Genomic DNA, 22,346 nt, shown 5'->3' with positions numbered 1-22,346 from the left:
GGTAATACCTGAAGCCAGCACATCTCAGAGCCCAAGGTCCATGGTATGCTATCTGGTATCACTGTTGGTTATTCAGGGCCTAAGTTCTCTTTAGTCAACAGGTGATGAATCCTGCCAGGACTGGGTCCTTTCCTTCAAGGCAGCAGGTTCTCTTTTGGCCTGTTAGGGCCAGAAAGGGGGCCTCACAACTCTGCCCAGTGCCCTATCCTACTGTGGCTGAGCTGGTATCCAAGATGCAAGGCAAAGTCCTCTTCACTCCTTGCTCTCCTCTCCTCAAGTAGAAAGAAGGAGTCACTTTTGTTACTGCAAACTGCACTGTCTGGGGTTGGAAGAGGGATGGTGCACTCCCTTAGCTGCCCCATCTGGTGTCTCTCTAGGCCACATGCCACCCTAGTTCACTGGCTCTAAGCCCAGACTAGCACTAGGAGTTGCATAGGAATTGCAGTCGTTGTGAGCTAGACTGCCTCTTGAGTTTACCTAGGACCCCAGAGCACTCTGGCCCTCAGTGGGGAAGTCTGCTAAGAAGCTCAAATTCTGAACACTGGGATGGGCAATTCCCCTCTGGCTAGGTCTGGTCCAAATGCTCCTTCCATGCACAGGTACTGGCTGAGCCCAGCATAGCTGTGATCACCACTGTGACAAGGCAGCGCTGAGTTTACTGAGTCACCCAGGCACTGTGCTCTCCTTCCTCCAAATTCAGATTCTCTGTGCCACATAGCCAATGCCGGGGAATGGGGCTGGGGTGGCATTGGTGATTCAAGAACGTCTTTCCTACCCTCATCAGTGCATCCTTCAACAATATGAAGTTAAAATCAGGTACTGTGATTCCTCATCTCATTTTTGGTTCTTGTGATGGTGCTTTTTTGTGTAGTTGTTAAAATTTGGTATTCCTACAGGAGAGACAAATGGTGTGGGCTTCTATTCAGCCTTCCTCCTTACTCATTATTTAAATAAAAATTTTAAAAAGTAAAAGTGCATGGAATATTCCAAATAAGGTCACACATGAGGATTAGCCAGCCCCTAGGCCTCATGAATTATCAGTTAGTATAGTTATACAGTTCAGCTTATATTTAAACTATAATTGACCTCTGACAAGCCACGCAATTACAACAACTGAACTACAGCAGAGGGTATTTATATTCATTTTTAACCACAGGTAGAATAAGAATCCACCCCCCTATGACTCTCATACTAATATAAACGCTGCTGTTTACTTTCCCAGAAACTGGTTCCCTCTTCTACAGTCTCAGTTTAATTGGCTCAGTCCAAATGAAAAGCAGCATGTGAGGGCTTAGTCCATCTTCTGAAGCTGGGGATGCAAAGGGAGAAGTGCTCTGGCTTATACGTCACCAATGGATCCCCACTCTCATCTTAGCCCTGGGGGAGAAACTTGAGATCTTCTTGCCTAAGGTAAAATCTCAAAGTTTCAGAAAAACTGTCCTGAGTGAACTCCAAGAACCAAAGCCATAGCCATAAGACATCCCCAGTGCCAAGTGCTGTGCTACATGGTAGGTACTATGCCGAAAGTTGAATAAACAGTTCCTCTCTCGCTCTGAGGAACTTCAGCAATTATCTGTATTCCCCACCATCTTAAATTTCAGGAGGAGAAGCAGTGACATTGAACTTCGGCTATCTGAGTTTCTTAGCTGAGAAACATTCAGCACGTGTTGCTCCTCAGGTCCCACACCAACAACAATGCCTCTTGGCTACCCACCACCAAGTTACTTTGTACCCTATTGGTGCCAATAAAATTTTATAGGTAAGATCCTGCTTTCTATTACAGAAGGTAATACCAAAAGGTATACTCCCTGTCTTCAAAGAAATGGAAATTAAAACAACATTGAAGTATAATTCAAAGGCAAAGCGTAAAAAAATTCATCAAACCTAATAATGATAAAGTTTAGGGAAATATATACCCTTACACTTTGAGATATAAATTAATTTAACCTTTCCATAGAGCTATTTGGTTATGTGTGTGTATGTGCGTGTGTGTGTATGTAGATATAAGATATACATGTATGTGTATGTGTGTCTGTGTGTAGCTAAAAAAAAGTTTTAAAACTTTCATGCTTCCATAATTTCACTTTAAGGGAATGTCTTCCAAGGGAATAATCAAAGATTTCTACAAAGATTTATGTGCTAGGATGTTTGTCACAGCCTGCTTATAACAGTAAAAAACTTAAAATAATTTAAATTTCCAAAAAATGAGGGGATGATTAAATAAATTAAAATTCATGTATGTGATTGAATATCATGTAGCTATTTAAAATTACATATAAAAAGTATTGTATTTATAAACAAAAAATTAAGCAGTCATCAAATTTTAAAGTACACTATTGCACCAGTTTTGTAAAAAAACAAAATACATCTAGGCAATGAAAATAAAATAACCAGAAGCATAAACACTGAACTTTAACAAACAATGATATGTATATTTACAAACATTAGAGATTAAGTTCTGTTATTCTAGTTTACATTCTTCCTATCTTAAGTATTCATGTGTATTCCTTTTATAATCAGACTGAAAAAAAAACTTTTCTCTTTTTTAAAAAACCCAGTTGACCAGTATGTATAACAAACAAAATATAAGTTTCCCTAAGTGCACTGAAGTATTCTCAAAGAGAGAAGACGATCTCTAAAAACATGGAACAAATGCCCAAGCAGCGGCTGCCACTTTCCCTTGCATTTTTTAGTCTCTCTCAAAGACTAAAAGAAAGACTCTGGAAGACTTTGTTACTATTTAACTTCAGAAGATATTCCTTTAAAAATAGGGATAGCAGGGCTCAAAGTAGGAAAAAAAAAATAAACTCAGAAGGGAATTTTTTGGCAACCATCCATCTCCCTGACAATTATTTTCTCTTGAGAATTATCTTCTAATTCCTTGAAGGATTTAATGTTTAGTTTGACTGCACGAATTCCTTCAGAAAAAAAAATACAGATCAGAAAAAAAAATATATAGATCAGAAAAACAAAGCGATAAGTCAGATTGCAGAAAAAGACGCTGGGATGCAGGGCTAAATAACAACAAAAAAATGATAATTTAACACATTACAAAAGCTCATATTCATTTATTCTTTCACTCCATCCTCATAGAAATGCTGTTTTCTGTCTATCCCCACACTATTTTTAAAAACACAGTGAGATCCTAATAGCTAGCTCAAACGTGAAGCTATAACCAGTGTAGAGTCCACTTCAAAAAAAAAGTTCTTCCCCATCCTATATCCTATATCCCCAAATATTCCCATCCCCATCCTATATCCCCATATATCCCCATATATCCTATATCCCAATCCCCATCCTATATCATATATTCCCATCCATCACCTACTCAAACATATCCCACAGATTGACTAAATGACAGCTATCAACAGTGGTGATTTGGACAACTTCCAGCAATTTCTGGCATAGCAGAGGAGGGAAAACAAGAGAATGCTGTGCGGTCATTTTTTCCCCTTTGGCTGACTTAGTTTGAATGGAAATTGGGTTCCATCTGCAGAGAGGTAGGAGGTGGTTTCTGAACATTATTGTTTCTGTGCTAAGAACTATTGCTCCCCCAAACTTCAACAGTATCATTCTATAAGTAGTTTGTAGCCAGCTGTTAATTGTTTATTTAGATGGTTATCCCAAATTAAGAAGTCTGAAATTTCAGTAACTTTATAATTAACAGTTTTAATAATGAATTTCTCAACAGGCTCTTGAGTCCCACTGAGTTCTTCAGAAGCAATGAAAAGTACTCATTAAGGCCGGGCGTGGTCGCTCACGCCTGTAATCCCAGCACTTTTGGAGGCCAAGGCGGGCAGATCACGAGGTCAGGAGATTGAGACCATCCTGGCTATCACGGTGAAACCCCGTCTCTACTAGAAATACAAAAATTAGCCGGGCATGGTGGCACACACCTGTAGTCCCAGCTACTCAGGAGGCTGAGGCAGGAGAATCACTTGAACCCGGGAGGCGGAGGTTGCAGTGAGCCGAGATCATGCCACTGCACTCCAGCCTGAGTGACAGAGTGAGACTCTGTCTTAAAAAAAAACAACAACAACAAAAAACTCATTAAAAGACATCCAATTATTTTAAAGAAAAAAAGAGCAATATGAAAAAGTATGAACTGAAGTGCTCAGTCAAGAAGAAGAAAAAAACACAAAAGGTTTAAAGAAATCATGCAGAGAAAGTGATGTTTTATTTTGTCTATTTGCTTAAAAACTCAAAATAACATGGAATAAATGCCAAAGCAGCTGTTGCCAATTCCCTCACATTTTTTTTTTCTTTTAGTCTCAAAGACCAAAACAAAGCTCCTGGAAGACTATATGTTACTATAATATTTAACTCCAGGGAATAAACCCTTAAAAGCAGAGATACAGGGGTCAAAAATAGATGAGGTGGGTTTTTCTGTTTCAGTTTTATTTTGTCTTTGCTTATAAACACAAAATAACCATTCCATTGTGATTAATACTTTAACTTCATTTCAACTTTCCTCACAGGCAAACTCTCTAATAAGGACCTAAATGCTTTATAGTTGGAAACTTAGGCTTCCTTACAATTAGCCAAATTTAAAAGGAAATTTACAACGTAAGTCCCAATCTATCAACTCTAAACTTACATAATTATAATTTTATATTTATTAAGATAACTCTGACCACAGTTTCCCACTAGGTTGTAAACTCAGGGGCTTAGATTATATCTGTTTTTCTCATCATTTTATCTCTCACATTTAAAATAATGCCTGTCATGTAGTAGGTACTTAATAAACATTTATTGAATGAATTGCAAAATACTATAGTCATTCCCAGTAAAATCGGGAATAATCAAGAATGCCTTATGATAACTAATTTAATATTGTTGCCATGTGGTAGCCAATGCAATAAAAAGGGCAGAGAAGCAGTGTGCATAAAAATGTATATGCCTAGAAAACCCAAGGGAACCAACTCAAAAGTTTTTATAATTAACTTCAGTAAGGTGGACAATTATCAAATTGATTATATTACCGAAAGTAATCAGATAAAATAAATAATAAAAAAATTTTACTGACAAATATCGGGGGGAAAAGATAAAATAAATCTAAAAACCAGCCACAGTCCTAGATGGGAGGACAATATGGTAAAGATGTCAAAACTCTTGAACTAACTTAAGCTGCCAATCAAAAATCCATGACTATTTTTGGGCTTTCTTTGTGGTGATGCTTTTGTTTCGTGTCTTGATATTGAACCTGATACAATGATTCTAAAATGTATCTGGTAGAACAAAAGGACTAGAATAGACAAGAAATGTTTGAAAAGGCAGACAAATGGCAGAGACTGGGGGAGAAGTTACCATATCCAAATTAAAATATATATGTGAAAACCAGAATAATTTAAAAATTAATATTGCTGCCTCACACCTTTCTTAAGCCCAAATTCTAGATGGAGTTTAATGTAAGTCCAGAGAACTATCAAAAAATTAGAGGAGGGGCCAGGCACGGTGGCTCACGCCTGTAATCTCAGCACTTTGGGAGGCTGAGGCGGGTGGATCACCTGAGGTCAGGAGTTCGAGACCAGCCTGATCAACATGGAGAAACGCCATCTCTACTAAAAATACAAAAATAGCCAGGTGTGGTGGCGCACGCCTGTAATCCCAGCTACTTGGGAGGCTGAGGCAGCAGAATTGCATGAAGCCGGGAGGCGGAGGTTGTGGTGACCCAAGATGGCGCCATTGTACTCCAGCCTGGGCAACAAGAGCGAAACTCCGTCTCAAAAAGAAGAAAGAAAATTAGAGGAAAATATAAGGGACTATCTAAACTTTAGGTTGAGAAAACCATCTCAAATTCAATACCAAAAAGGAAACAAATGGCTGGGCGTGGTGGCTCACGCCTGTAATCCCAGCACTTTGGGAGGCCGAGACAGGCAGATCACGAGGTCAGGAGATCGAGACCATCCTGGCTAACATGGTGAAACTCCATGTCTACTAAAAATACAAAAAAAATTAGCTGGGCTTGGTGGTGGGCACCTGTAGTCCCAGATACTCAGGAGGCTGAGCCAGGAGAATAGCCTGAACCTGGGAGGTGGAGCTTGCAGTGAGCCGAGATCGCGCCACTGCACTCCAGCCTGGGCAACAGAGCAAGACTCTGTCTCAAAAAAAAAGAAAGAAACAACTAAGAAAAAGACTGAAGAATTTGGTAACATGAATATGTGTAAATGTCTGAAGATAAACTCATACTATAAAAACATTTGAAAAGTAAATGTCAAACTCGAAGAAAATACAGTATTACCAACATACATGGGAAAGGTTTACTATTGTTAATACATAACAAGCTTTTTCCCAATTAAGAAAAGATAAATAACCAATAGGAAATCTGGGCAGCAATATGACCATAAAATTTTTTTAAAATGTGAACAGCCAATAAACATAAAGAAGAAAAGCATTCAATATCACTAATAATGAAAGAAATTGGATCGTTAATCACTATCAAATTATTTTGTAATGATATAACCTAGTATTTACAAGAATTTCCACTTACATATCGCTCTTGGGAAAGCATATCATTACATTCTTGTAATGAATCTTAAAATCATTTAAAGAAAAATATTATAGCCTTTCATCCAGTAATTCCTTCTGAGTAATATATTTTGAAGAAATAATTAGAGATACTTATAAAGATTTAGGTACAAAGACCATCATTATAGCTTTATTTGAGAAATTAGAAACAATAACCATTTAAAATCGTGTTCTTAACATATAAGGACACAGAAAATGACTGATCTATATGTGAAAAATAGCAACTTACAGTATAGCACATATAGTATTACTGCAAAATATACTATTTATAGCTCTCTATATACATGCATTTTAAAGACTATAGGGATGTAAAATAAGTATTAATAGTGGTTATCTCTGGATAGTAAAATTTGACACATTTTACTTCTTTATACTATTCTATATTTTCTCTCAATAAACATGCATCAGTGTTATAGAAGGAAAAAAATTTAATGTGATATATCTTTAAATTATTAACACTATAAGATATTAGATGAATCTTATTTATTAATAAGGTATATCTATGATGTAAAAGCAAACTATTAATATCAATCTATTTTGAATGTGGCTTTAAGATTATACTGCAGGATTTTAAAATATCTATGTTCAATAAAATTACAGGCTTTATGGAATATTTCACATATGGAAATAGACCTTCTGAGACATTTTTCTAAAATTACCTTTTTTTCCAAATGTAGGTTTCAGAATATCATTCCAAAAACTTTTTTCCCTTTGTCTTCCCATATGATGAAGGGTCAACAGTGATAGTAATAATAATAATAGTATTACCTTCATAATACAATGGTTTATTTGTTCCTAAGTGTTGCCATCTATGGGAGAAAAATTAATACATTTATATTTTCATGAACTCAATAGGAACTACATAAAACAACCCCATCTTCTTATCCTTGGCCATATGACCATAACATTTACATTTTTTATTTCTTCACTTACAAATGCTGGCTTAACATGGATTGTTAGCTACAAACTGCTATCAAATTTGATTTATCATGGTATATCTTACAAATTAATGAAAATATTACCAGTTGACCTAATTTATGCATTATTTTTAAAAACATAGAAAATAAATGTTGACAAGGCTCTAGAGCAATAAGAACTCTCATACACTGCTATTGGAAGTATAAAGTGAAAACCACACAACAGTGTCCTATGCATGTATCCTATGATTTTACAGTTAATATCCCAGATATAGACCCAACACAAATATACAGATATCTATTTACAAAAATACCACACACAAATGTGTTACCATGTTCACTGCAGTACTAAAACACCCAGACTAGAAACTACTTAAGGCCGCTCATCAACAGTAGATAGGATATATAAGTTGTGACATATTTATACAATGAAATATTACATAACAATGATAATGAATGATCTACATCTATAACCAACGGTATGTATCAATGTTGCAAGCATAATAGTGAACAAAAACAGCCAAACACTAAAGAATATATATAGGTCAATTTACCTAAAATACAAAAACAGGCAAAAGTAATCCACATTATGAGAAGTCAAGATAGTAAATATACTTCACTATATTCATTACCAGCAATGCCAAGAGGGCTTCTGGAGTACTGGTAACATTCTGCTGCCTTTTTTTTTTTTTTTTTTTTTTGAAATGGAGTGTCACTCTGTCACCCCAGGCTGGAGTGCAGTGGCATGATCTTGGCTCACTGCAACCTCCGCCTCCTGGGTTCAAGAGATTCTCCTGCCTCAGCCTCCTGAGTAGCTGGGATTACAGGTGTGTGCCACCACGCCCGGCTAATTTTTGTATTTTTAGTAGAGATGGGGTTTCACCATGTTGGTTAGGCTGGTCTTGAACTCCTGACCACATGATCCGCCTGCCTCGGCCTCCCAAAGTGTTGGGATTACAGGCGTGAGCCAGCCACCATACCCGGCCACGTTCTGCTTTTTTATCTGGATGCTGTTACACAGGTGTGACAGTTTTTCAAAATTTATTAAGCTATACATTACTGTGTGTGTGTTTGGATCTATTACTGTTCAACAGAAAGTCAAGAGAAAAAATATATAATACAAAAACTTTGTGAAAAGTCAAAATGACTTTTGACTTTGATGACTTTTGATGCTTTGCTAGTAGAGATGAAATTTCAAACTGAATCAGGTAGTTGCTGTTAATTGTGTCCTAAAATATTTCACAGAGTAAATTAACCTTATTTCCCCAATAACTTAAATTCTAACTTCAAATATGCCTTATTTCATTTCAGTTTTACTGAACAAATACATAAAAATAACATTTATTTTAAGCAAGCAGAGGTGAATAAAACATTTCTAATAAGTACAATCTCTTTCATCCTGTGCAGTCCTAATATGTTATTTACCTATATAAACATTCATACATTCTACATCAATTATTCTTAAATTATGCTCAGCTATTAAATGGTTATCTATACAATCTTATGACATCATCTCAATTTTTGACACAAGTATGACATTCACAACTAATGTAGTAAAAACACATTGTTAACGTACACTAAAACCATTCTTTTCCTTGGTCAATGGTTCACACAAATTACAAGAATGTCATAAAAACTTGGCTTTTATTATAAAACTTCAGAATTGGACAACTTTTCCTAAATGCAATTCAAGTAAATACTGTCACAGCTAAAGTTGAAGGACACAGAATAAACTCTGTTCGTTGGTCTTACATATATCTTTGTACAGGACTTGAAAAACACCCATAATTACCTTGTAACATTCATATAAAAATTTTTTCCAATATTAAAACTAAGGAGTATAATTCTGCTACCATTTACTAATGTGTCTATATATAAGGCACTGTGTGAAGTACTTTGTATCTCTTTAGACGGCCATCATTTCTTTAGATTTTCACAACAGACCTGTGAAACAGGCTCTAGGACAGGTTGAACATCCCTAGTCCAAAAATCCAATATCCGAAACGCTCTAAAATCCAAAAGCTTTTAAGTGCCAATATGACACCACGAGTGGAAAATTCAACACCTGACATCTTTGCTTGCTGACAGTTTAACATACACAGACTCTGTTTATTGCACAGAACTATTCTAAAATATTGTATTAAAAATACCTTTAGGCTATGTGTATAAGGCGTATATGAACATAAATGAATTTCATGTTTAGACTTGGGTCCCATCCCCAAGATTTCTCATTATGTATATGCAAATATTCCAAAATACAAAAAAAATCTGAAACACTTCTAGCATTTTGGATAAGAAATATTCAACCTGTATTATCTCCATTTTGCCGATGAGAAAACTGAGGTTCAGAAAGGTTAAATAATTTGTCAGAGTTATTTGGCCAGGAAGTTGAATAGGCATATTTAAAATAATGATTGATCTGACTCCAAGTCCTCTATAATTAATCACAATGTAAATATGCCTCTCCTTGTAGTATGGGGTAGGAAGAGCTAAAATAAATCAACTTTCTTCACTTTCCATTTTTAAAAATCACTTTTCTGACAAACTGAATTAATTTTTGGCTATAACCAACCGATTACAATTAGAAAGTTATCATCAGTTTTTCATAACACAGCCTGCAATCTATCTTTTCCAAAATATTTTTCTGTGATTGTGGCACAGTACAAGTAAAATTGTCTTTAATGACATACTGAACCATAAATCAGATGGATTTATTTATCCCCAAGCTCTAGCAAAGACCAAAGCTCTTTGACCAATGGGTTTGGTATAAGACTATACAAGGACCTAGTCACTGTAAACAGATAATCCTATATGCAGCTACATTAAGATGGCAGGCCTGTTTGATGAACCCTTAAATTACAGTACACACCTACTACCCATAATATTAGTAGTGCTTTGGGAAATAAAGGAAATATTGGGCTGTTCTAAGTGTGGGATGAAGCCTGCAGGGAAGACAGAGAAAACAGCAATGGCAAGAAATAAGGAGGAAACTGTGGCCATCGGAAATTTACTAGAAACACATTACAGAGAAAGAAGCGATCATGAAAATATAAGCATCTTCAAAACAAATCCTCAGAAATCTGGGAAAGGCACTAAACTTCCCATGGGCAAAGTTTGTGTGTAAATGTCAAAACACAATTTAGGACATGCAATGTTAAGATAAGGGACCAAGTATGTTCTTAGCTCTATGGCTCAAACAAGGTAAGGAACTAATAAAATCCCTGACCATATGGCATATATGCAAAGAGTGTTTTTAAAAGTAGCCAGCTGCAGTAGCTCACACCTGCAATCCTTTTTGGAGGCCAAGATGGGCGGATCACTTGAGGCCAGGAGTTTGAGACCAGTTTGGCCAACATGGCAAAACCCCATTTCTACTAAAAATACAAAAAAGTTAGCCGGGTGTGGTGCTGCCCGCCTGTAATCCCAGCTACTCAGTAAGCATGAGAATCGCTCGAACTAGGGAGAAGGATGTTGTGGTGAGCGGAGATTGTGCCACTGCACTCCAGCCTGGGTGACAAAGCAAGACTCTGTCTCAAAAAAAAAAAAAAAAAAAAGTAAAATAACTTATATCTAGGTCCCAAAAATTAATTCTGACTCAAAATTACAATTTATTCATCACAGGAATGAGATCAAACAAATAATTTACTAACTCTCTTTGCATCAACAAAGAGTACTTGATACATACTTTATACACAATGAACTGTATCTATTTGCTTCCAGGTCTATCTCTTCTGTACACGGAGAATCCATCTGTACATGGAGAAAAAAATAATCCACTCTCAGTCCAAAAGTGTGCCAACATAATTTACTAGGACCCACAGACATTTTTAACCTTAATTCATTCTTTTATTTATACCTATCTACACCTGATTGTAAATACGTTCTGTCCTACATACTAGTAAATTAAACACTTCCAAAAAATTTGAAAAGAAGAGGAATGATCTTATTGTTTACCATTCCTGCACAGTGAGCAAGGTAACATTTTTCTTTTGCATTTAAAATATTTGGATATAATCCTTCCAAAGTTACAATGAGCTGTCAAAGGCAGGTCACCTACACTTCAGTAGGCCATGTTTCCAGACCTGCTCAGATTGTCAGCACTTCACTAACTGACCTATAGTCAATTCAAACAAGATGTGGTTGTTAAATTTCCAGAGAAGGACTAAAACATGAGGTATTATTTAATAGAGATGATAATTACTACATGCTTTTAATAAAAACTCCTGATATCACATATTGGTTGATAGTGTTCCAAGGGCCAAAAGGTCAACTAAGGAATTACCTATATTTAATATAGATAGATGGCTTAGGATAGTATCATAGCTTCTGTGTGAAAGAATTCAACAGGAAAGATGCTAGGAACACAAGCTCTAGATCTACTCACTGGCTGTATAACCAGAGGGGAATCACTTAACCTCTCCGTGGCTATGTTTCTTCATCTGTTAAATATGCCTCTTAGGTTATCATAACAATTTAGCACATTTAGCTCTCAATACCTCTTATCAATCATATTTATAAAATTAATATGCTAACTTAATCTGTGTTTAATTCCAGTCTCTCACTTGAGTCCTACATTTCCTATCCTCTATAGCTGCATTTCTCACACTAGCATCTGAAGATCTTGGGGATCTTCAAGTTTCCCACAATTTTTTTTTAATTTTCTGATTTCATTTTGGTAAAAATCTTATAAAGCCTTTATAAGCAAATGTATCCAAATCATTTCGGCGGCCTTCATAAGTGAACTGATATTAGATTATGTGCTATGCTAGCAGAAGTGTATAAAGCTAAGGAACCCATAGTACTGACACTCATTCAAGATTGGAAGGATGGAGGGGAATCCAGGCTTCCAGTAGGAGATGAAACATCATCTGGCATGCTGAAAGACTGAGGCGGGAAGTGCTAGGAAGGGAAACTCTTCAGAGAAGTAATATTTTAGGTAGAGGCAGCAGCTTGTGCAAAGCCCAGGAGGAAAAGGGGGAAAGAGAAAGTGGGTGGAAGGAAGAAATGAGAAAAACGGTGGGGGACAGAAAAAATTGCAGGTCAGTGGCAAGAGACTGGTGGACTGGAGACTGGCAAGGCAGGGATATTGAGGCAAGTCTTGTTTGACACGCTAAGTTTGCCCTTAATCTTACGGGCCATGGGGAGCAACTAAACGTGGCTGTACAGAGAAGTAATGTGAGAAAAATCATTTTGTCTGCATCTGGAGAGTAGGTGAGTTTGCAAGTAAAGCATTCAGGAGTCTGTTGCAATAGTCTAGGTAAGAAATAATGTGATTTAAATGAAGGTTATAGCTGTATAGCTAAGGAGAGGAGACTACCAAATGTGTCACTGAAGCTAAAGGAAAATTAACATTCAAGGATGAAGTAGTCAACAGTATTGTATACTACAGAGAGATCCAGGAAAACAAGGACCAAAAACGGGCCCATTACTTCAAGAAAAAGAGGTTATGGTGACATTGGTGAGAACAGTTTTAATGAAAACAGTTTAGCAGAAGCCAGATTAGCAGTGTCTTGACATGTCATATGTACAAACTGAGAATTCAAGAAAGTTGTTGAAAGAACAAATACACTTTGATTCTATTTGTCTGCTCTAATCCAGTCACAATAGACTTAAGCTTTTTGAGGTTACTCCAAATCAAACTGCATTCAAACCATAATCATCCAAGAATCATCCCACCATTAAAGAGGGCAGAGTCAGAAGAAGCAACAGCTACAATTATGAGCTAGGAGGGGAAAAATCAGACTTATTTAAGCTGATGTACTTGTACAAAGTTAAATAGTTTCATTTCTGCTTCCAGTCTCCCCCTTAAACTTAATCCTTCCCCAATTTATCCTTCACACTGCAGCCAAAAGGATCTCTCTAACACATATCCTCCCTAAAAATGTTTTCAAAAACTCCCCATCTTCTAAAAAATAAAAAAATTTAAAAAAAAAACCTCAGCCCTGAAAGTGACATACAAAGCACTTCATGATCTGGCCTCTGCCTGTATTTGCTCCAAGCACACTCAGCCACATGTGGTTTCCTAAGTGCAATATACACTCACCTGCTTTCTTGAGTTGTTTGCTTTTCTCTATTTGCCCATGGCACCTTGGACGTGGCTCTAATAAACACTTTATCCTGCTGTATAGCAACTGTTTACTTACTTGTCTTTACCTCCACTGTTCAACCTAGTTCTTAACTGATAATAAGCACTCAATACATTTTCCTGGGGGTTTTTTTGGTTTTTTTTTGTTTGTTTGTTTTTTGGGGTTTTTTTGTCAAATGAATGTTTCTTACTCCTCTATTTAGGCAGCATTTGAAAATCTGTTTGTTTAACCCTAAAGAGCTAAGCATATGTACCAAAATGTTTTCAAGCATCCCCATGAGGTAACTGATTTTAAAGTGTGACTTTTACTCATAGTAAATACTGAATTTTTTTCTACAAAAATATTGCTTTGTGAGGCAGAATCTGAACATCATGTACAGACAATCTAGTTCTGAAAACACCTCTTTTTTGTACAGACGGTTGTACTTTATTTAAAACCAGAATCAAAACAAAGGCCAGGCAAGGTGGCTCACACCTATAATCCCAGTACTTTGAGAGTTCTAGATAGTAGGATCGCTTGAAGCTAGGAGTTCAAGACCACCCTAGGAAACATAGCAGGACGCTGTCTCTACAAAAAAAAAAAAAAAAAAAAAATTTAATTAGCCAGGCATGGTGGCACGTGCTTGCAGTCCTAGCACTTGGGAGGCTGAGGCAGGAAGATGGCTTGAGCTCAGGAGCTCAAGCCTGCATTGAGCTATGATTATACCACTGTATTCCAGCCTGAGTGGCAGAGTGAGACTCCTGTCTTTAAAAAATAAGGTAAAATACAGTCAAACTGAAAGTACATACAGGTAAGTGTCAATTATACATTAGTAACTAGACAAATCCATATAAAAATATGTGGAATTTTGAAAACTGCTCAGGAAAAAGCAGCTGCTCTAGCTTGAGCACCAGTGCTTTTCAGCGGAAAACTGGCTCTGAATAATGGAAAATCTGAATTCTTAACACAGAAGATATCCTCCATTTTCTCTACTAACCTGAGTTCTGTCAGAAAAGACAGCAGTAGTATTAAATCCATTCAGTAGCCATACAAAAATAAATACCATAGCTAAAATATACCAAGTACATATTTTGTGCGAGAACTGTGCTACGTATTTTTCACACATTACTTACAACATCTGTCTGATCTTAATTACTAGTATTATCCCTATTTACAGATTTAAAAATTGAGGATTAAAGGGTTGAATAATTTGCCCAATCAAGCTGATGTCAGCAGGGCAATTTATAATTCGTACTATGAGCATAAAACCAAAAAGCTTTTCAAGAGCCTAGAAAAAGATAATTTAGGTTTCCAAAATATGAAAAGTACAAAATCAAAATTAATGTTTACCTAAATGTCTACAAAACATGCCATTATATTAACTAATTAACCATCATCCAACCCTTAAGTATGGACTGTGTTGGATGTGGGCTGTAGTATATTTCGGTATATATCGATATGATTTAGGGTGGGGCCTTAAAAAATAAAAATGCCCAAACTTCACAAATATCGCTGAGACCCATTACAAAATGGCAAAATATATGAGCTGATTTTTCACCAAAAAGACATACAGGTGGCAAATAAGCATATGGAGAAGTGTTTGACATAATTAACCTTTGGGGAAACACAAATTAAAATCATGATGATGCTGATTCAAACAGCAGAGAAAAAAATTTAAAAATAAAAAATAAATATCAAAAAACATGATTAGCTATTAACACACACCTATTACAACAGCTAAAATAAGAAATAATTATACCACCAAATGCTGGCAAGGATGTAGAAAAACTGAACCTATCACACATTGCTGGTAAGAATGTAAAATGGTACAACTACTATGAAAAACAGTTTAGCAGTTTCTTATAAAACTAAACATGCACTTACAGGTAACCTAGTAATCACATTCTTGGATGTCTATCCCAGAGAAACAAAAATGTATGGTCGTATAAAAACATGTACATAAATGTTCATAAAAGCTTTATCGGTAACAGCAAAATACTGAGAAGATTCTAAATGTCCCTCAATGGGTGAATGGTTGAACAAACTCTGGTATATCCATACAATGAACCACTACTCAACAATAAAAAGGAATGAACAATTATTGAATAAATATATAAATTCATTAATTCATTAATACAATCTGAATGGCCCTCAGGGCATTATATTTAGTGAAAAAAGGCAACCTTAAAAGATTACATGCTGTATGATTCCATTTACATGACTTTATTATTTTTATTATTATTTTGATTGACCAATCATTGTATATGTTTATGAGGTACAATGTGATGTTTTGATATATGTATACACAAGTGGATGATTAAACCAAGCTAATTAACACATCCATCACCTCACTTATCTGTCATTTTTTATGGTGAGACATTTGCAATTTACTTCCTTAGTTATTTTGAAATATATAATACATTATTATTTATTACAGTCACCCTGCTATGAGATAAATCCAAAACCTATTCCTCCTGTATATCTAAAACTTTGAAACTTTTGATCAACAACTCCCCATTCCCTTACTCCAATCCCCCTCCAGCCTCTGGTAACCATACTCTCTACTGTAAGTTCAATTTCTGTGGCAATGAAAGCAAAAACAGACAAATGGGACAGCCTCAAACTAAAAAGCTTCTGCACAGCAAACAATTAACAAAGTGAAAAGACAACCCACAAAATGGGAAAAAATACTTGCAAAAAATACATCTGAAAAGGAGTTAATAGCCAAAATATATAAAGAACTTAAAGAACTCAACAGCAAGAAAACAAATAACCCCATTAAAAATCAGGCAAAGGACCTGAACAGACATTTCTCAGAAGAAGACATACAAATGACCAACAAGTACATGAAAAAAATGCTCAGCACCACTAATCATTAGGGAAGCACAAATGGAAACCACAATGAGATATCATTTCACACCTGTTGGAATGGCTTTTGTCATGTTGAAAGATAACAAGTGTTCGTGAGGATGCAGAAAAAAGAGAACTCCTGCACACTGTTGGGAACGTAAGTTAACAGAGGAAAACACCATGGAGGTTCCTCAACAAGCTAAAAATAAAACTGCCATATGATCTGTTGATTCTACTTCTAGGTATCCAAAGAAACTGAAAAGTATGTCAAAGGGATATCGGTACTGCCATGTTCACTGCAGCATTATTGATTACGTATTTTTAGAATTATATTCCACTCTAAAAATGATAAAACCTTAGAGATGGAAAACAGGGAGGGAGGCAGATGGGTGGATATAAATACAAAGGATATAAATACAGCATGAGGGGGTTCTTTTTTTTTTGAGACGGAGTCTTGCTCTGTTGCCCAGGCTAGAGTGCAATGGTGCAATCTCGGCTCATTGCAACCTCCACCTCCCGGGTTCAAGCGATTCTCCTGCCTCAGCCTCCAGAGTAGCTGGGATTACAGGCACCTGCCACCGCGCCCAGCTAATTTTTGTATTTTTAGTAGAGACAGGGTTTCACCATCTTGGCCAGACTGGTCTCGAACTCCTGACCTCGTGATCCACCTGCCTCAACCTCCCAAAGTACTGGGATTACAGGCGTGAGCCACCGCGCCCAGCCAGCATGAGGGAGTTCTTTTATGATAATGGAATAGTTCTGTATGTAGATTGTGGTGGTGGTCACATGAATCTATGCATTAAATAAAACTACAAAGAACTACACACACATATACACACATTCACATGAATGCAAGTTTAAAAATTGTTAAAACTGAATAAAGTCTGTAGTCTAGATAACAGTAATGTAACAATATCAATTTTCGGTTTTTGACATTGGATAAACATGGACATAAAAATGGCAACACTAATAAGGGGGAAGGAAAAGAAAGGGCAAGGGTTGAAAAACTAACTATTGAGTACTATGCTCATTAGCTAGGTGACAGGATCAGTCATACCCCAAACTTCAGCATTATGCAATATACCATGTAACAGGTATACAAGCACTCCCTGAATCTAAAATAAATTATTCTTTAAAATCTGCTTTTGATATTGTACTATAGCTATATACAAAGCCACCATTGGGAGAAGTTTACACAGGGTTCCTAGGACTCTGTGTTATGTTTGTATTTTCTATCATTATTTCAAAATAAAAAGTTTAAATAAAAAATGGCCTTGGTTATGATAACCCGAATTTTGAACCCAGGTCCACCTAACTCTAAACTTGTGCTACCGCCCTGTGTACTATAATGCCTGCAAAACCTGTTTTATTAAAACATACTAAATATGCATAATTTCCTAGAGAGAAGAATATAATACATAAGAAGTCCATCCTGGGTCACATTTAAAGAGGTTAAGGTAGTTCAAAAAACACTTTATTAGAAATAAGTTTAAAATATGAAATCATTTCATTCATAGCAACTAAGACCAGGTGTTCCAATGTACTAATATGGTCATGAGAACTTCAAAAGTCTAATAGGAGGTGACAACTGGGCTGCTTTGGCATAGTGACTAAGGGTACTGTTTTTCACTCCCCCTCTCAGTAGAGGCAGCTCTATAGTTTCCTGCCATGTTGTCTTGTTCACCTGAAAAGTTAACAGCTGTTCCACTCCTTCCACACCAGGCAAACAAACTGCACAGTAGAAAGCTGTGAATAGAGCCATTACAGTGTATATTCACTTGGCATCCCTTTTCTATCTACCTGGGATCTTCCTGATGAGACTATCCTTGTGAGACGCAAAACATGGCCAAATTACAATCATCACAACCAGAGAGGTGAGCTAAAATTACCAAATCGTTTTGGGAGTAAGCAAAAGTTGCTGTCTGTCTTCATATAAATTCATCATACCCTTATATATTATGCAGCAGCTATGAAAAATTATACATTTAGGCAAGAGCAAGATAATAATATTTAAAAGAACAAAATAGTGATGAGGTAGTTAATGATGTTCTTCTGTTTTGCACCATTTATTTCGATAATTACTCCCAAAATATTTGTATTAATTGATCAGATAAAAAACACCAGAGCCAATTGGTTCACTGTGTCGTTTCCAGTGCTGAATGTCCTATTAGTCAGAGATCTACAAATTCAATTACACATATTAAATAATTCAATTTAACAAATACACAGTATTAAATATTTTTAAGAAGGAGATGACATTGCTTGGGGAGTTGACACAAAAAGAGAAAATGGCACTAGTGTGTGGCTTTCATGGGAAGACAGCAAAATCCAAAAAAGACCATAATTACTGTTATTAAGTATGTGCTAACGTGGCAAATTCAATGTTATCTTAATAACAAGAAGGAGAAAACTTGTGAGAGTGATCTTCAAGTATTTAAAAAGGAAGTATATATGATCAATTGTACTTCCTCAGGACAGAACTAAGAGTAACGGCTAGAAATTACAAGAACATACAGGAAGGCTGATAGTGTATTTATATACATATGTACGTACATATATACATTTTTTAAAAATTTAAAAGATCATATGTGTGTATAAATATATATCTTTTATGTGTCTATATATATTGATGTATATGCCCTAAATTCTATAAACATATGAGCTTTAACTTTTTTTTTTTTTTTTTTTTTAGATGGAGTCTCGCTCTGTTGGCAGGCTGGAGTGCAGTGGCATGAACCCTCCCGGGTTCAAGCAATTCTCCTGCCTCAGCCTCCCGAGTAGCTGGGACTTACAGGCACACGCCACCACGCCCAGCTAATTTTTGAATTTTTGGTAGAGACAGGGTTTCACCATGTTGGCCAGGATGGTCTCAATCTCTTGACCTCATGATCCACCTGCCTTGGCCTCCCGAAGTGCTGGGATTGCAGATATGAGCCACCGCGCCCAGCAGAGCTTTAATTTTTAAAAATTTAAAAGATCATGTGTATACATATACATATGTGTGTATATATAAAAGATCATATGTGTGTATATATATCTTTTATTTATATGTGTGTATATATAAAAGATTATATGTATATATATCTCTCTTATGTATATATACACACACATATATCTTTTATGCATATATACACACATATGATCTTTTAAATGTTTTAAAATTAAAGCTCATATATTTATGGAATTTAGGGCATATACATTAAATTACTAGCTATAGTGATATCTTATTAAAACTACAGGAGAGGACTTCCTGAGACCCTTTCTAAGGGCCTGTCTTCCCCCAGAGGCCCCATGGGACAGAGAAAGCATCTTGATACCCAGGGCCACAAATGAGCAATCCATAGATACTACATATAAGAGAGACCTGTACCCTATGAGGTAACCTGAGGATGAAGGAGTGAGTCATATTGGGTGGCAATTAAATGACCCAGCCTCCTCTCTCAAGAAGACTGTTACATTTTAGACAGGCAGCAGAAGCAGCAAAGGAGAAAGGAAGTGCAGAAGCATCAGAAGAAGAAAAGGAGCAAACTGAGCCTTGATTACGGCAAAGCAGCTATGGTACAAAGCAACTGACATCCAATCCTTTTTTTTTTTTTTTTTTTTGAGACAGGGTCTCAATTCTGTCATCCAGGCTGGAGTGCAGTGGTATGATCTCTGCTCACTGCAACTTCCACCTCCCAGGTTCAAGCGATTCTCCTGCCTCAGCCTCCCGAGTAGCTGGGACTACAGGCGCTCGCCATCATACCCGGCTAATTTTTGTATTTTTTGGTAGAGATGAGATTCACCATGTTGGCCAGGCTGGTCTCAAATTCCTACCTTCAAGTGATCTACCCAATTCGACCTCCCAAAGTGCTGGGCTTACAGGCATGAGCCACCACACCCAGCTGTAACTGATACCCAATTCTAAGGGAACAACAAGCTGACCGGTATTCTGAACTTTCTGCTAAATTGCCAGAGCTGTACAATATCCTTGAACAATGTTTCAGTTCTCCATTAGACCCTTCTGTTCACCTGCCAATGCATTTTCCTACTATCCTGTGTGAATTTATTATCACCACAGGAAACCTGGAGATAACACTGAACCTCACCTGAACTCTGTATTCTTGGAAAGAGCCACAGTCAAGAAATTACCCCTACCCTTTTGTGTTCTGGGAAAGTTTACTAGATAAAACTGACAGATGACCACCTTGCAACCAATGACAAGGCCAGAAACAGACTTTCCAAATTCCCATTCTCTGTCTCATACATGTTAGCCAAACTCTTTGTCCCCATTTACCATTCTGGTTGGTCAATGCCCACAAACGACCTGACCAAACTTTAGTCAGGCTCCTCTCCTTCCTCAAAACCCCTGAACTTTGGTCCACCCTGAAGCAATGGAATGTGAGTAAACCCTCCTTAACAGCCTTTCCCCGGAACCAGCTGACCTCAGGAAAAACATTCCCGATAACACAATATTCTGCCTCCCCCTGTTGGAATCATCCTCCTCCTTTAATTGTAATAGTCTATTTAGATAAAGCCTCTCCTTACCTAAGTCCAGATTTGTTTTTAATTGACACTTGCAAACTTCAAACAGCCTAACTTTACAAAACACAAAATAAAATCATTAAGTATCCTCTCATTCACAATATTTTTATAGAATCACAGCTATTATATCTTTTTTGATATATAGCCACATAATATAACATCTGTAAAATTTTTCCCAATGTTGAAATAGGAAAATTAACTAGACAACTAATTATTAAAAATAATTAAAATATGCTGGTTAAAATTAAGTATTTCATAATGAAAATGAAAACTGGAACCCAAGCAACTTAAGTTTTGAAATCACTGAAATAATTTCTTTGTATTTTCACTTTTGTCTTACACAGTTCAATCATCGCCTGACAACCTATTCAAAAGAAGAAAAAAGCTTGATGAGCTTGTATTTATGTTGGCCAACTATTAATTCAACCTATGAAAGTAACATATAATATACTTGCTAAAGTTCTTTCTGAAGAACTTTCTGCAACAATCTGTCACTTCTCCAGTGGTGCAGTATCCTAATCTCAACCTAGCGCCTTTCACTATAGAGGGTACTGTAGATGCACATTAATTGCAGAACACACAAAAAAATAGATCTCCAATGTTTTTAATCAAGAAGAGAAATAGATTAGACATTTCTACATCAGAAAGCAGTTTTTCTAAAATACTTACATTCTTATTTATAAAAAAATTTTGAAATAATACTTATATAACAAACACATCACAGGAAAATCAACTACTCACCGGCATTGACTATAGCATCTACCTCTAGCAATGTGATGTCACCTCTATAGAGAGAAACTTTTTCAGTCAAACTTTTCTTCACCTGGGATGTTTCCTGAGTATTTTCTTCTGTAATAGAAAATGGATATATATCAATAACAATATTATTAATTAATGTAAGCGAGATCATTTTTTACTCAAGACTACTACAAGACCCAATATGTGTCATGCTCTACTACAAAAAACAAGTGGAAATAAGAGCGTAACTTCAAGGGGTGTGGTTTATTCTCTATTTTGTAATTCTCAAAACAAACACTATCACATACAAAATGGACATACAATAAAATTTTAGCATGTTATATTGGTCAACAAGAAATTCAATACTTATGGGTAATTTTATTAAAATATCCATTCTAAAATAAAATTATGTACCATTACATTCACAAGGAGGTAAGAAAAAGATGTATTAATCTTTAATCTTAGGTAAGAAGAACTTACCTAAAAGGCATCCTAGATAAGAATATATATATATATATATATTTGAGCAAAAAAAATTTAGGTTCAGCTCTTTTCTACTTCTTTTTTTTTTTTTTTTTTTTTTTTTTGAGACGGAATCTCACTCTATCGCCCAGGCTGGGGTGCTGCGGTGGCGTGATCTCGGCTCACTGCAACCCCTGTCTTCCGGGTTCAATAGATTCTCCTGCCTCAGCCCCGCCCACCTTCCCCCCCACCCCCCAACCAA

At 36.3% G+C, this 22,346-nt stretch overlaps 1 protein-coding gene across 4 annotated transcripts in view; it reads right to left on the bottom strand.

The window, feature by feature from the left end:
* The window catches only part of MACROD2 (mono-ADP ribosylhydrolase 2), a 2,112,402-nt gene that overhangs the window by 1,997,321 nt on the left and 92,735 nt on the right, over positions 1-22,346 (bottom strand). For all 4 annotated transcript variants that reach the window (XM_054468214.2, XM_054468215.2, XM_054468216.2 and 1 more), the window contains exon 3: positions 21,626-21,733. In XM_054468214.2, coding sequence (XP_054324189.1) covers positions 21,626-21,733 — 108 coding nt within the window. The remainder of the gene's footprint in view (positions 1-21,625; positions 21,734-22,346) is intronic.

This window comes from Pongo pygmaeus, chromosome 21 (genome assembly GCF_028885625.2).
Source record: "Pongo pygmaeus isolate AG05252 chromosome 21, NHGRI_mPonPyg2-v2.0_pri, whole genome shotgun sequence".
Taxonomy (NCBI): Eukaryota; Metazoa; Chordata; class Mammalia; order Primates; family Hominidae; genus Pongo; species Pongo pygmaeus.
Note: the sequence above shows the minus strand (reverse complement) of the source record. Positions and strands in the feature narration are given on the sequence as shown.